This window comes from Tachypleus tridentatus, chromosome 12 (assembly GCF_004210375.1).
Source record: "Tachypleus tridentatus isolate NWPU-2018 chromosome 12, ASM421037v1, whole genome shotgun sequence".
NCBI classification, from domain to species: Eukaryota; Metazoa; Arthropoda; class Merostomata; order Xiphosura; family Limulidae; genus Tachypleus; species Tachypleus tridentatus.
In genome coordinates, this window is record NC_134836.1 from 100,188,698 (window position 1) to 100,201,361 (window position 12,664).

At 32.7% G+C, this 12,664-nt stretch overlaps 1 protein-coding gene across 2 annotated transcripts in view; it reads right to left on the minus strand.

Annotated features, from left to right (window-relative positions):
• p115 (General vesicular transport factor p115) overlaps window positions 1-12,664 on the minus strand; it is an 80,167-nt gene that overhangs the window by 26,909 nt on the left and 40,594 nt on the right. For both annotated transcript variants that reach the window (XM_076471276.1, XM_076471275.1), the window contains exons 12-16: window positions 10,751-10,956; window positions 8,761-8,871; window positions 7,867-7,988; window positions 6,018-6,199; window positions 4,953-5,071 (exon numbers count right to left, since the gene is read on the minus strand). In XM_076471276.1, coding sequence (XP_076327391.1) covers window positions 4,953-5,071; window positions 6,018-6,199; window positions 7,867-7,988; window positions 8,761-8,871; window positions 10,751-10,956 — 740 coding nt within the window. The remainder of the gene's footprint in view (window positions 1-4,952; window positions 5,072-6,017; window positions 6,200-7,866; window positions 7,989-8,760; window positions 8,872-10,750; window positions 10,957-12,664) is intronic.

The window sequence follows — 12,664 nt, forward strand, 5'->3', positions numbered from 1 at the left end:
CATAGAGCGTGTTTGCAACAGTGAGAGGGAGTTGTTCAGTGATGGCACTAATTTTTATACTGAAAAGTGTGACACTCAAAACACAGCCCTGAAGGACACCAAGTTCTTATAGAAAAGAATGGGAAAGTGTCGAACCCATACAAATTTGGAATCTCCTGTCCATTAAAAAATGTTTACTAAAAATGGGCAAATGGCCATGTAACCCATATATATGGAGGTCTTACAAAATGTCATACCTCCATGTTGTATCATAAGCCTTCTCAATGTCAAAGAATATTGGTACAGGATGTCATTTGAAAAAGTCTTCTCTGATTGACGTTTCAAGTTGAATCAGGTTATCCACAGTGGAGCACTGTCATCGGAATTAGGTGGGCGAAAGAAGGTTGTTTGATTCGAGGAACCAAACAAGACAAACATTAACCATCCTCTCTAAGAACTTACAGAGACAACTTGTCAAAGCAACTGGAGGCTAGTATGAAGGACTCTTGGGATCCTTCCCAGGCTTAGAGAAATGTATGAAAATAGCCTGGTTCTAGGCATCAGGAAAAACATTCTACTGCCATATCCAGTTAAAAACAATCAGAAGAATAGCAATAGAAGGAGGAGATAGATGGCACAGCATTTCATAGTGTACATCATTAGGTCCAACTTATGCACTGACAGACTGATGAAGGGCTAGTTTGAGTTCCACCAGTGTAAAGGAATGACTATTCATAGAGACAATCAGCTTGAAAGGAAAGAGATGATTGCTCTGCTCGAGTCTTGATGGCTAAGAAGGTGGAGGAAGAAGCAGAAGTGCTAGATACCCGGCAAAAGTTTTCACCTAAAGTATTGGCGATGTTCTGGGTATCAGCTACTTCCTGGCCATCAGAGCAAGATCGAGAGGGGAACAGAATTATATTGCCCACTGACCTTTTGAATCTTGTCCCATATGACTTTGGAACTGATGATAGAAGATATGCTGGTTGTGAACTTAATCCAAAATTCCTTCTAGGTTTGACGTCTTACCCACCGAGCATGTGCGCGGGTCTGCTGGAAAGCGATGCAGTTAAAAAAGTTGTGGGATATCTATGGAAAGTATCCTAGGCTTGTTTTTGAGCCTTCCGTGCCATGTGGCAGGTAGGATGCCACAGCGGACAAGGATATAGTGGAAAATGTGTCGAGGTTTTAGGAATACATTTTGCAGCTGCTTGTATAATACAGTCAGTTACTGCTGCCACACAGTCGTCTATTGATGGCTTATGGATGATGGAAGAATCAGGTTCTGCAAGAGCAGTGAAAAGAAGGCCAGTTTGTGTGATCCAGCTTCCACTGGGGCATGGGGGTCAGGTGGCATCAACCATGGCCAGTCTCTCTCAAAATTATAGGAAAATGATCACTGCCACATGGATTATTGTCAAACCTCCATGAAAAGTGGGAGAATAATGAAGAGGAGCAAACTGAGAGATCAATAGCAGTAAAGAACTGACTAGAAGCATGAAAATAAGTAGAAAAACCAGGACTGAAAAAGAGAAAGGTTGTGATGAGAGAGCATACACTCTACAGAGCAACCCCTCCTATCAAAATCAGCACTTCCCCAAAGGGAAAATGTCCATTAAAGTCCCCCAGGATTAAAAAGGGAGTCGGTAACTGGTTAATGAGAGCTTCAAGGTTTTATTAAACATATGTCTCTACAAGCACAAGGAACAGAGAGCAAACAATGATGGTATGACCCAAAGAAACAAGAATGTCTACGGCCTACAAGGGTGTGTCGAGTGACAAAGACAGGGTAGGCACATGCTAATCAACCAACAGTGCCACCCCTTCATGCACTTGTCCATCACACAGCCTGTCATTTCTGTACAAAGAAAACCACCGAAAGGTGACTGTATCGGCAGTTTTTAGAAAAGTTTCCTGTAAGGAAGAACATACAGGATGTTAGGAAGCAATCAGTGTTTTGATGTCATCCTGATTAGAATGTAAACATTGACAGTTTCATTCTATCAAGATAGACATTTTAATTTACATGCAGGTGAGTTGGGTGGAGAACCCTTCTATTTACAACCATGTCTTTTTTCTTTACCGTCCTTATTCGATGGAGATCTATCAACCTCCATGGATCCTGCCCAAGGTCAATTGTGCAGGTCTTTGCTGTTGGAAGAGAATTCCATTGACTGAGGACGTGAACAAATAATCGTTTTGCATGAAGATGTATCCAAGGAAATGCCTGTACCTGGAACCAAATGAAGCTATCCTTGGGATTTGTTGGAGTATGTGTAAGGGACAGAGATAAGTGTTGAAGTGGATTCACCAACTTTTTAGCCATGGAGGTAAAAAACTTTTCATTTGGTTTGAGAATGATTCTTTTGGAGGCACAGAGAGATCTGTCTGCATTCCTATTCCCACTGCAGTTGTGGACCGAAGTGCAGCAGCATATGTCCGAGATGAATTGGTGGATAAAAAACTTTCGAGCCTCAGGGTAAGTAATGTTATGAACTGTTTTCAAATGCTGCACCTCTTTTTCTTCCAACCATTTAGGGCAAGAACAAAAGTAGGATGGGTGAAAGCCATTGCAATTGATGCAACAAGGGTCCATTTCACACTCACAGACATCACAGTCCTTGCCACCGCAACGAGCACATGTCAAGGAACCACAGCATGACGTCTTTGAGTGACCGAACCACTGACACTGGAAACATCAGAGAGGATTTGGAATGTATGGCTATACCTTGTAATTAAAATAACATACCTTGATGGTGGCAGGTGGAAATGGTAATGTAAATGTCAGAGTGAGGATACATTGGTCAGCATTATAATTCCATATTTGTAAGTGGATATATGCCTCACTGCAGAAATTCCTTGAGTGGAGAAACCTAATGAGAATCTAAGACTCGATGTTCTTCAAATCCTTCTTAACAACAGTTCCTCATGACAAATTCAAAGTAGCATGAGGTGTTACCTCAATAGGTATATCCCCAATTGCCTTTGAATGCAAGAGGAGTTCACCATGTTGAAATGTGGATATGTCACCAGATCAAAGTTTCTTTACTGACTTTGGAGAGCCAACAAGTCCCTCTGCTCCCTTCTGAATGAAAAAGGGAGACATTTGAACCTAAAGTTTGTCTGAAAGACAATGTAAGATAAGAAAATGAGGTACAATAGGTGTTACAGGTGTTGAAGATTGCTGCTCAGAATCTTCAAAACATGATCGTTTACCTATTGACTGTTTTTTCATTATTTTATTCAAGTTTTTATTTGGAAGATTCATAATAAAAAAGGGAGATTTCGGTGCCCACTGACACCATCCACCATGGAGCTCTTGATGCACTACAATGTCAAACATGGACACTGCAGCAATGCCAGAGCTGTGTGAGCACTATACCCAAACACCAGCATCATATACAATGTCCACAACACCTGCTGAGAACATCCAATACTGGTACTTGGTTGGCCCTAGCCCAAGTGGACCAGCCAATTGACCCAAGACCATCTGCAGGAATTCAAGGCCAAAGTGGTGTGTTAGGGTTGGACCTATGAACCACCAGGATCATCTCCTCCCCTTCACGGGTCACCACACATGTCAAACACGAGTGAATGTTTAGATCCCAGAGGAGGTAAACTGAAAGAACAGAACCTTCCCTGGGAGGTCCCCTCACCACGTACAGAAATCCACACCAAGGTGTCCAACCAAGGCACCCTCTTCAAAATAAGGAAACTATGAGAAGAGAATACTACCAGAGAATGAGCCAACAGAAGTTAATCATCTTAGAAAACAAATGACAGCCCTCAGCTACAAAAATAGTGAGTGAAGGCCATTAGAATACAAAAGTGAAATACAAAAAAAATGTTGAAGGGAAGTGCAAGAAATTAAAAGACCTGAGTCTCATGGACCGAAAGTTGAAAGCATATGGAGGATGGATCAAAGGAAATGTGTAAAAAGGCGTTTAACACCTTGACTGTGGTCAATTGCAGACTAGGGGATGAGGCATTTGGATATGAGAGAGAAGCTGTTTAAGAAAGGAAACAGCATAAACCCTAATAACATGCAAAGACTCAGAGGAAAAAAAACAAGATAAAAACATACCTAAGAAGGAAATTCAGAAATATATTGTACATGTATGGTGATACACAAAGGAAATAGGTTAAATGTGCAGTCAAATAGGCCATTCTTGACTGAGGAGAAATTGCATCAGCTGAAAGGACAAGAATAGAAGACCCAGTAAGCATGTAATAAATCTCAACACACTGAACAAAAGCTGATTTTATCGCAATGTAATATAAGACTAAAAAATAAGTGTGTAAAAGTTACAAGTAGTTAAGAATTCTTGACATAAAGCTTTTGAAACAAACACTGAAGCAAATTAAACTTTCATTTACAAACCACATCAAATTAAAGACAGGTGAAAGTTAAACACATCTGCATCACACAATGCAGAGGAAGAAAAAATAATATTATTGTGAGTGCAAGTGTATAAAGGGAATTACTGTGTATTAAGTGGAAGTTACCTCAAAACCAACTGCATGCAAATCTCATCGGCAGATACACAAGAAGATAACATTTTTGTGTGAAAAGAATAGTTATTATCTGAGAAATTCTCTTTTTTTAAGTCTTGGTGGGTTGTTTGAGCAGTGTATTTTACCACAGTTTTCTACATTTCTTTCATTAGTTTAATATTATTTTACATCTATAACACATTCTTATCATTCTCTGCATAATTTCAAAGTAACTGCAAAATTTACAAGTTTTTATGACTTAATTACTCAATTAGTTTGAGAATTTTTTTTTTTAAATATTTTAATGATCTATTTGTCTCTCTTTTTTACATTTTTATTACTGTATTTTTTTTAGATAAACTTAAAGGTCTGGTAGGGCTTCAGGCCTACCTTATAATTTAAGTTTATACCTCAGAGTGCAAATAAAGGTAGTTGTTTATTATAAAATAAATTGTCCACAAATAAGTTAATATTTGTACCTGTTCTCTGATAACATCTTTGTATTGCTGTAACAAACTATGTTGTTGGACTGTCATGTTGGATTCTGGTCCATTCACTAAATCTTTTGGTTTTGGTTGAACTGCTCTGATGACTGCACCTGTGAGAGACCAAAAGTTGTAACAACAAAATACAGACTTTGAAAATTACATTACACTGAAATGTCTTTTATAAAATACAAGCTTTGTGAAATTACAGTATACAACAATTTATTCTCAACTTCAAGACACACTTCAAATACTTAAGTTTGGTTATTATGAACTCAAATTTTGCAGATTTCTGAAAATATCACTAAAACTTAAAAAAAAAACTTCAGGTTAAATGAGGGATAGTATTACCAAATAATTAGAATAATTCTAGACACATTTAAATGCTCATAGAGAGGCCAAAATACAATATTTTAAATAAATATTTTTGTTTCTGGAGTGATTGCTCACTTTACAATAAAATAATTGGGTAATTAAGATAAATGATACTTAATTAATATTTTCTGTTGCAAAAAAAAAGTAAGAGGTAACCTGCAGCACAAAAATAATTACTTCCTGTATTATATTATATAACTGTGATAGAAATTATACACCATTCTTCAATGTGAATGTTTGTTTCATACATTCACACAAAGTCATATACACACACAAATTTGTCTTAGATCAAAGCCAAATATGGCTATATGCAGTGTCCATTACAGGGAATCAAACTCAAAATATTTGTGTTTTAGGTTCATAAGCACTCCACTTTCCCTCTATGGAACCACACAAGAGCTACCTGCACCAGTCATCTCTAATCCTGAACCTACTGATTAGATGTAAAACAGCTAGTCAACAGCACTTTGTGACTTAACAGAATCATTTGTGTATGTGTCTATATAAAATACAGGAGTATATTTGACTAGACCTCTAGTATGTGTGAAATATGACAACTCAATTTGTTTTATGAAATTAACTTCTATAAGAGTATACTATAAAACAGTTAAAACTACAAGTACCAATGTGCCACCTCATACTGTGTATGAACAAAGCCTGGGTAAATATCCTCAGTATATTTACCTTCTAATGACTTGAAAAGACGACAAAATTCATAGTCAAAGAGAACCTCACTGGGTTGTTTATATTTCAGATGAGGTTTTTGTGCAGCACGACTGTAGAGTTCATGCTTGGATACAGAGCCTAATTTGTCAAAGAAAGTTTCTTGACCAATACGTTTCAGTATTAGTTGACACAAGTTTTCTCTGAATAAAAATAAAAAATATTAACAATGTTTCCTTAATGTAAATTAAGAATAACTACAGGGAACAGACTAGTTTAAACATATGCACAAGATAAACTGAATATAGAAAGTTGATAAACCAAAACTATTACCTATTAGCCTTTTGCAGGGACATATGTTTATCTTTTAATAACTTTATTGTCATTATTTTATGTTTACAACAAGCAATTACCAAGGCCGATGATTATAACAAAGTAACTTAAAAGATAACATTGATTTGATAAAACAAAACTAGCAAGGAGTGAAAACAAAAATACAATGTATCATACCTAGCCTTTGAACATTTTCACTGAAATGTATTTACAAGGAAATATTATTTAATATAAAATAATTACAATCATTTATATCACATTAAATCAAAGTGGATGAAATTATTAAAAATTAATAACTAGGAAAGATACTTAAAAGTTATGCACAGAAATCCAATGCTTATATTAAATGTAATAATATGTAACACAAATTTTGTTCCTGAATAGTATGTGTTATTTTTTTATTGCTTATGTTGTAAAAGTACAGAAAATGGCAATTATTCCCTTCAAACTTTGCTTTTGTGACCTGGATAACGAAATTTAGAAACTAATCTAAAGTTATACAAAAATGAACAAAAATGTTTAGAAGTGAGTAGTTTTTCGAGATTTTTAACTGTAATGTAAATCTCTTTCACATATCAGCCCCCAAATATAGTTTTCCATTGTGTTTTCGTTATATGCTCCCAGGTCACAAAAGCAAAGTTTGAAGAGAAAAATAGGTCTTTTCCATTTACTTTAGGCATAAGCAATTTGAAAATAACAATTTCTGCCAAGGAACAAGAAAAACTAAAAATTTTGTTACGTGGTGAGGTAATTAATACAATATTAAATTTATGCATTTAGAAAATACAAGTTGTTATGAATACAATTAAATGTTTTGTTAGAATTAACACACTCCCAAATTATTTATAGAATGAAGACTAGTTCCATTTTCTACATCAGTAAAATAAAACTGAGCAACTGTGTACAAATGAAATTAATTTGTCTATGTTTATTAGCAAAACATCTATAGGACAGATTCCAATTTGCAGGACTACTGACTATAATTCTGAATTTACTATGTGTGTCTATAAAAAACACAGCAAGCATTTAGTAACATAATTGTTTCTATAATACATAAAAAACAAATATGTTAGAAAAGTATTTGTTCTAAAACATGTCTGTGAATTGATTACTCTATTCCTAACAATTTGGTGTTGAATGGCACTGTAAAAATCATAACATATGCATTTTGACACCAACTGGTGCACAGACAGTTACAATAAGCAGCACACCACCCCACAAAATCACATTCTAGATAGATCTTTAATATGAAACATTGTTACTATATAACAAAGTTTAATAAGTAACCATTCAAGTGATATGAGCCTCTCATACTATCAGTATTAATTTTCCAAAGGCAGTGTATGCATAACACATTTTAACAAAACATTTGGTACTACATTTAAAACTTTTACACTCAACTACTGAGTTTCAGATTTAGTTTCTGATTAACACAGCTTTTTTTATGTCAGTACTGTTTATTCTCATGAATAAAATGCTTAAAACATATCAAAATTTAAAACACATAATATATTATGTTAAAAATTAGTTCATTCACCTTGTGAAGCTTGGAATTGAATCATCATTGAATTCAATGCAAATACCAAGTAAAAAGGCACAAAGACCCTGAACCAAATCTTCATGTTCATCTCCTTCTGCCAAACCAACTTGAGAAGTTAACTGAAGATGATGTTAAGGATATTACATGCACACATTATTACAAATGATTGGAACTATAAACTTTGAAAACTTAAAAAAGCATATTGAAATGTTACATGTTTGTCCAAGTTATATGTATATCTTTTAAGTAGAATGCAAGTACACAGAATAAATGTATTTCATGTATATTAATGAGTTTGAGCAACTAAAAAAACCCAGAAGGATACAGAATCATGTGTCTAACTCTTTTTTTCTGAATATCATCATTATATAGTGTCAACAAAAAAGAGAAAAAAGATTTTACCTGCACAATTTGTGACTTTGTTTAATCATACATACTTTACATTGTTACATTAAATAATGTGAAACTTAAACAACCAGTACTTGTTTAGCACCAGCTAAGAGTTAACCTAAATAAACTTTCCCAAAGCAGATGTGTGAATAAACTTCTAAGAGTGCATTAATGATGTTTTATTTCATGTGTTTTATAAAATACTGATGAAAAACAACTTTAAAAATGTTTATCAAATAAGTTCCAAAAATATGTCATGCAAAAATTTTGAAAACAATTTTATGACTTTCACCCCAATATAGAAAATTTCAAAAACAGTTTTAGAATAAAAGTACAAAAGTAACTTATAAATAACCAGAAAATAGAGTACCATTTTCGCTGACTATAGTTATATGTAAGGATAATTTCATTCTTGTATCAAATGATTGGATTTAAAAATATATCAAACATGCATACTAAATTACTAGTTTTATGTGTACCTACTTATTGCACCAAGGATACATAAGGAATATTAGTTGGTATGCTAAGAAAGTGAGAAACTGCTTGAGTGCTGTGAGCTAACCATGTACTCAATAGCATCAATAAGCCCAGTCGTGTTTGCACTTTTCCACCCTGCATAAAAGAAAGATCTAGTTGTTATCAAATACTTTAGTCTAAAAAATATAGAGTAGAGGTAAAAAATTCTGATTGAAGTTAAACAACTAAAGCAAATAAATTATTTTCAGAAAAGTAATTGAATAGTTTTATAATAAAACTTAGTCTTTACAACAGATGTTTCCAAACTGAAGTTTTTACAAGGTTGTAATATTATGTTACCCAAAATAAAAGTAATTAATGTATAACAATTAATACAATGAAGATATATCCCTTATCTTTTTGTTGTTATCAGTTGTACACATTTTTATTCAATTCATGATCATATACTTAGAATAAAGTTCACACTATTTTTTTTTCAATTTTTGTGTGTAATTTAAATCAACTTTGAATGAAATTTTATGCAGTTTGTTTCTAATGCAGCATAGTAGTTTGTCTAACTAGACTTCATATACCTGTCTCAGAAGTCAAATAACTAAAATTAACATCAGTAATCACTAAGGTTTAAACACAAAAAAAAACTTTGAAATACACAACTTTATTTGCTGAATAAATAAATAAAACTATACATCCAACAATGGTAAACAAGAATCTGAGACCAAATATGAACATTATAATTCAATCACTGTAATCTGTACTGTACCAAACTTGTCACCATCAAAAAGCATTAAATGTCTTTTACTCAGGTTACTTTATTAATTGAAAATACTTAAGCTGTTTAAGCATGCTTTGGTATAAAGGAAGCTAACTGAAAGTTATTTTCATTACTATTTTTATCCAGGGATGGATGGATTCCTACACATATTTGAATGCCCACTCAAATCACCAAAAAGTACGATGAGGTGTACATTTAACATGAAAGATAATGTTTTTAAATGTTAAGAAAAAATATAAATAAGAGAAAGAAAAATTTCCATAATTTTTATGGAAAAAAACAACAACAAGAAAACGTAAAACTGGAATACAAATTTGTGATTTTAAAAACTAAAAACTTTGGTTATCTACATACTTTTGTTTTCACTAAGGATTGTAATTTCTACATAAAATTTAAATCAGAAACAAAAGAATATGACAATAAGACTACTGGTACAATAAAGAAAAGAACAGAAAGTTCTTAATTTAAGCATTGAATATTTCACACATTAATGATTACTTCTAATGTCCATGAGCACGTGTTTCTCATTAAAATAAATTATATTTAAAGAATGAATAAACTAACTTCATTCAAAGATTGGTTGTGATATGGAAATAACACTTGAAAATATTATTTACATATAATGTCAATCACATCAATGATTTTGTTTGTTTGTTTGTTTTGGAATTTTGCACAAAGCTACTCGAGGGCTTTCTATGCTAGCTGTTCCTAATTTAGCAGTGTAAGACTATAGGGAAGGCAGCTAGTCATCACCACCCACAGCTAACTCTTGGCTACTCTTTTACCAATGACTAGTGGGATTGACCGTCACATTACAATGCCCCCACGGCTGAAAGGACGAGCATGTTTGGTATGACTGGGATTCGGACCTGCGACCCTCAGATTACGAGTCGAATGCCTTAATCCACCTGGCCATGCGGGGTCATGATAAATTATACACATTACAGAATGCTATTCTTCCACAGTTTTCATTCAGTTGATTTTGACACTCCTATTACATGGCAATAATCTTGACATTCAACATTCTATAACTAATAAGGACATTTAATAAGCAAGTGCAAAGGTCTATTTGAATCTTAAGTTACCTCTAAGCTCACATAAATAATATGCATTTATAATATAATTATACCATGCTATTTACATAAAAATATCAAACCATAAAATAAATATTTATAAAAAAAAATTGAGCTATAATATTTTTTACGATTCATGTTAAATAAATAAACTTTTTAAACACTGCACCTGTTGCAGTATAGTAGTGCATTGTTTCATCAGGGAGATTGGTGGGTTTCCTACACTTGTAGCAAGCTGAACACGCAGCAACTGCTCTTTCTGTGTTGGATTATCAACAAGAGAATGTGACAAGGCAACTGCAGCAAACCAGTTGGACAAACAGTCTAAGCTAAACAGTCCACCACAAAGTAACTGACCAGCAGTTATGGTTGTCACTAAAATAAAAGTTGTGCATACAGTTGCAAATTAAGCACAAAGTGTTTTCTATCTGTACAGAATAATGATAATATCCTTGAATAAAAATACAACAATTTAAAAGGATGGTATAATTCTTCAACTGTATTCTTGACTCTGTTACCATGACTGCTATAATAAGAAACTCAAAGCACTTTTTAATATCAATGAAAGTTATTCTAAAGGAAAAATGTTTGCATTTTTAAACTTACGCTTTAATTTAAAAAAATAAACCAAACAATTTATGACAATTTCGAGAAAAATGAGTCTATGAGATTAGGATTTAATTCAAAAAAATAATACTTCAGAATCATGAGAATACAGAATACTAAAAAACAGGAAACAAGATAATATTTTATTTGAAATAGCTAAAAAAAGTACTAAGTTCCAAAATACTTTAATTAATATGAAAAAAAACAAATTACATGTTGGTAGTTTTTGTCAAATATATTTGAAACTTCATGACTAATAACTATGGTAAATTAATATTATTACATAATATAGTAATTAGATAAAAAATATTAAGTATTTTGATTCTTGAGAGTAGAATTTAAAATCATGTTAGACATAACATTGTTGATATGTTACTTTAGATTACTTGACTGTATGTTGAGATCAATGATTTCTTAATTTTTTGAACTGTGTTGTGTCTTCAATTACTTAATCAGCAGTCTCTCTTTTATGCAGAGACTGCATTCATCAGTTTCAATAATTGCGTTTCATCTCAACTAGTATTTACTAAATGTAAAGAGCACTTGAATTCATGATTTTCTTAAGTACTGATTGAACGAAAAATTAGAGCCATATTAAATTCCTCTGTTTTTTATTGAAATGGACATTATGCCATAATATATTTTTACAAAACGCTCCTGAAAAACTGGATATTCAATTTCATACATTACTATTTTAATCTTGTACTTAGCTAACTTTAGATCATATACAACATAAATTTGACACTTTATTTTATAAATCAATCATTACACATAGGAGATTAATAAATATAATAACGACCAGTTCCACTTTGTGATTCGTAAATAAAAATGAAGAAGTTCCTAAATTAACATATGCATAAGAAGTTGCCATAAATGAACTGAAACAAATCACAACAATCCATGAGTACACTATAAAGACCTGCAACATCTCATACACACACTAATCTAAAGACAAAAAAATTTTCAAAATGTTGTTGTTTACACTTGTGATCTCTACAACAGGTAGTTGCCATTCATTCCAGGTTACTAATCATGAATACTCTGCTTAAACAATCTATTAAAGAATATTATAATATATGTTCACAAAAGTAATTTGATGTTTGTAAAACAACAAGTAAACACTTTTCATATATTTAAACCAAATGTTAACTACTATGTTACAGAACACATAACAATTTGTTGAATTACAAATATACCTTTTTATCCTTAGATTAGCCAAGTTACCATAAACATAGCAAACACATAACATAATGGATTCTACATGAGGACACTGATTTATCTAGAGATTGACAGTTACTTTATCTTTGGTTAATACTTCTTTTAAAAATTATTAGAATAATCAAGTTAAGTCCACTTGTTATTATTTAATGATTTTAACAGTGAAGTTTTTTTTCCCCATAGAGACTCTGAAACTCATGTTTTATGTGCATTTTGTCTGAATTACAGCATAAAATCATTAACACAGTTTTTATATCAT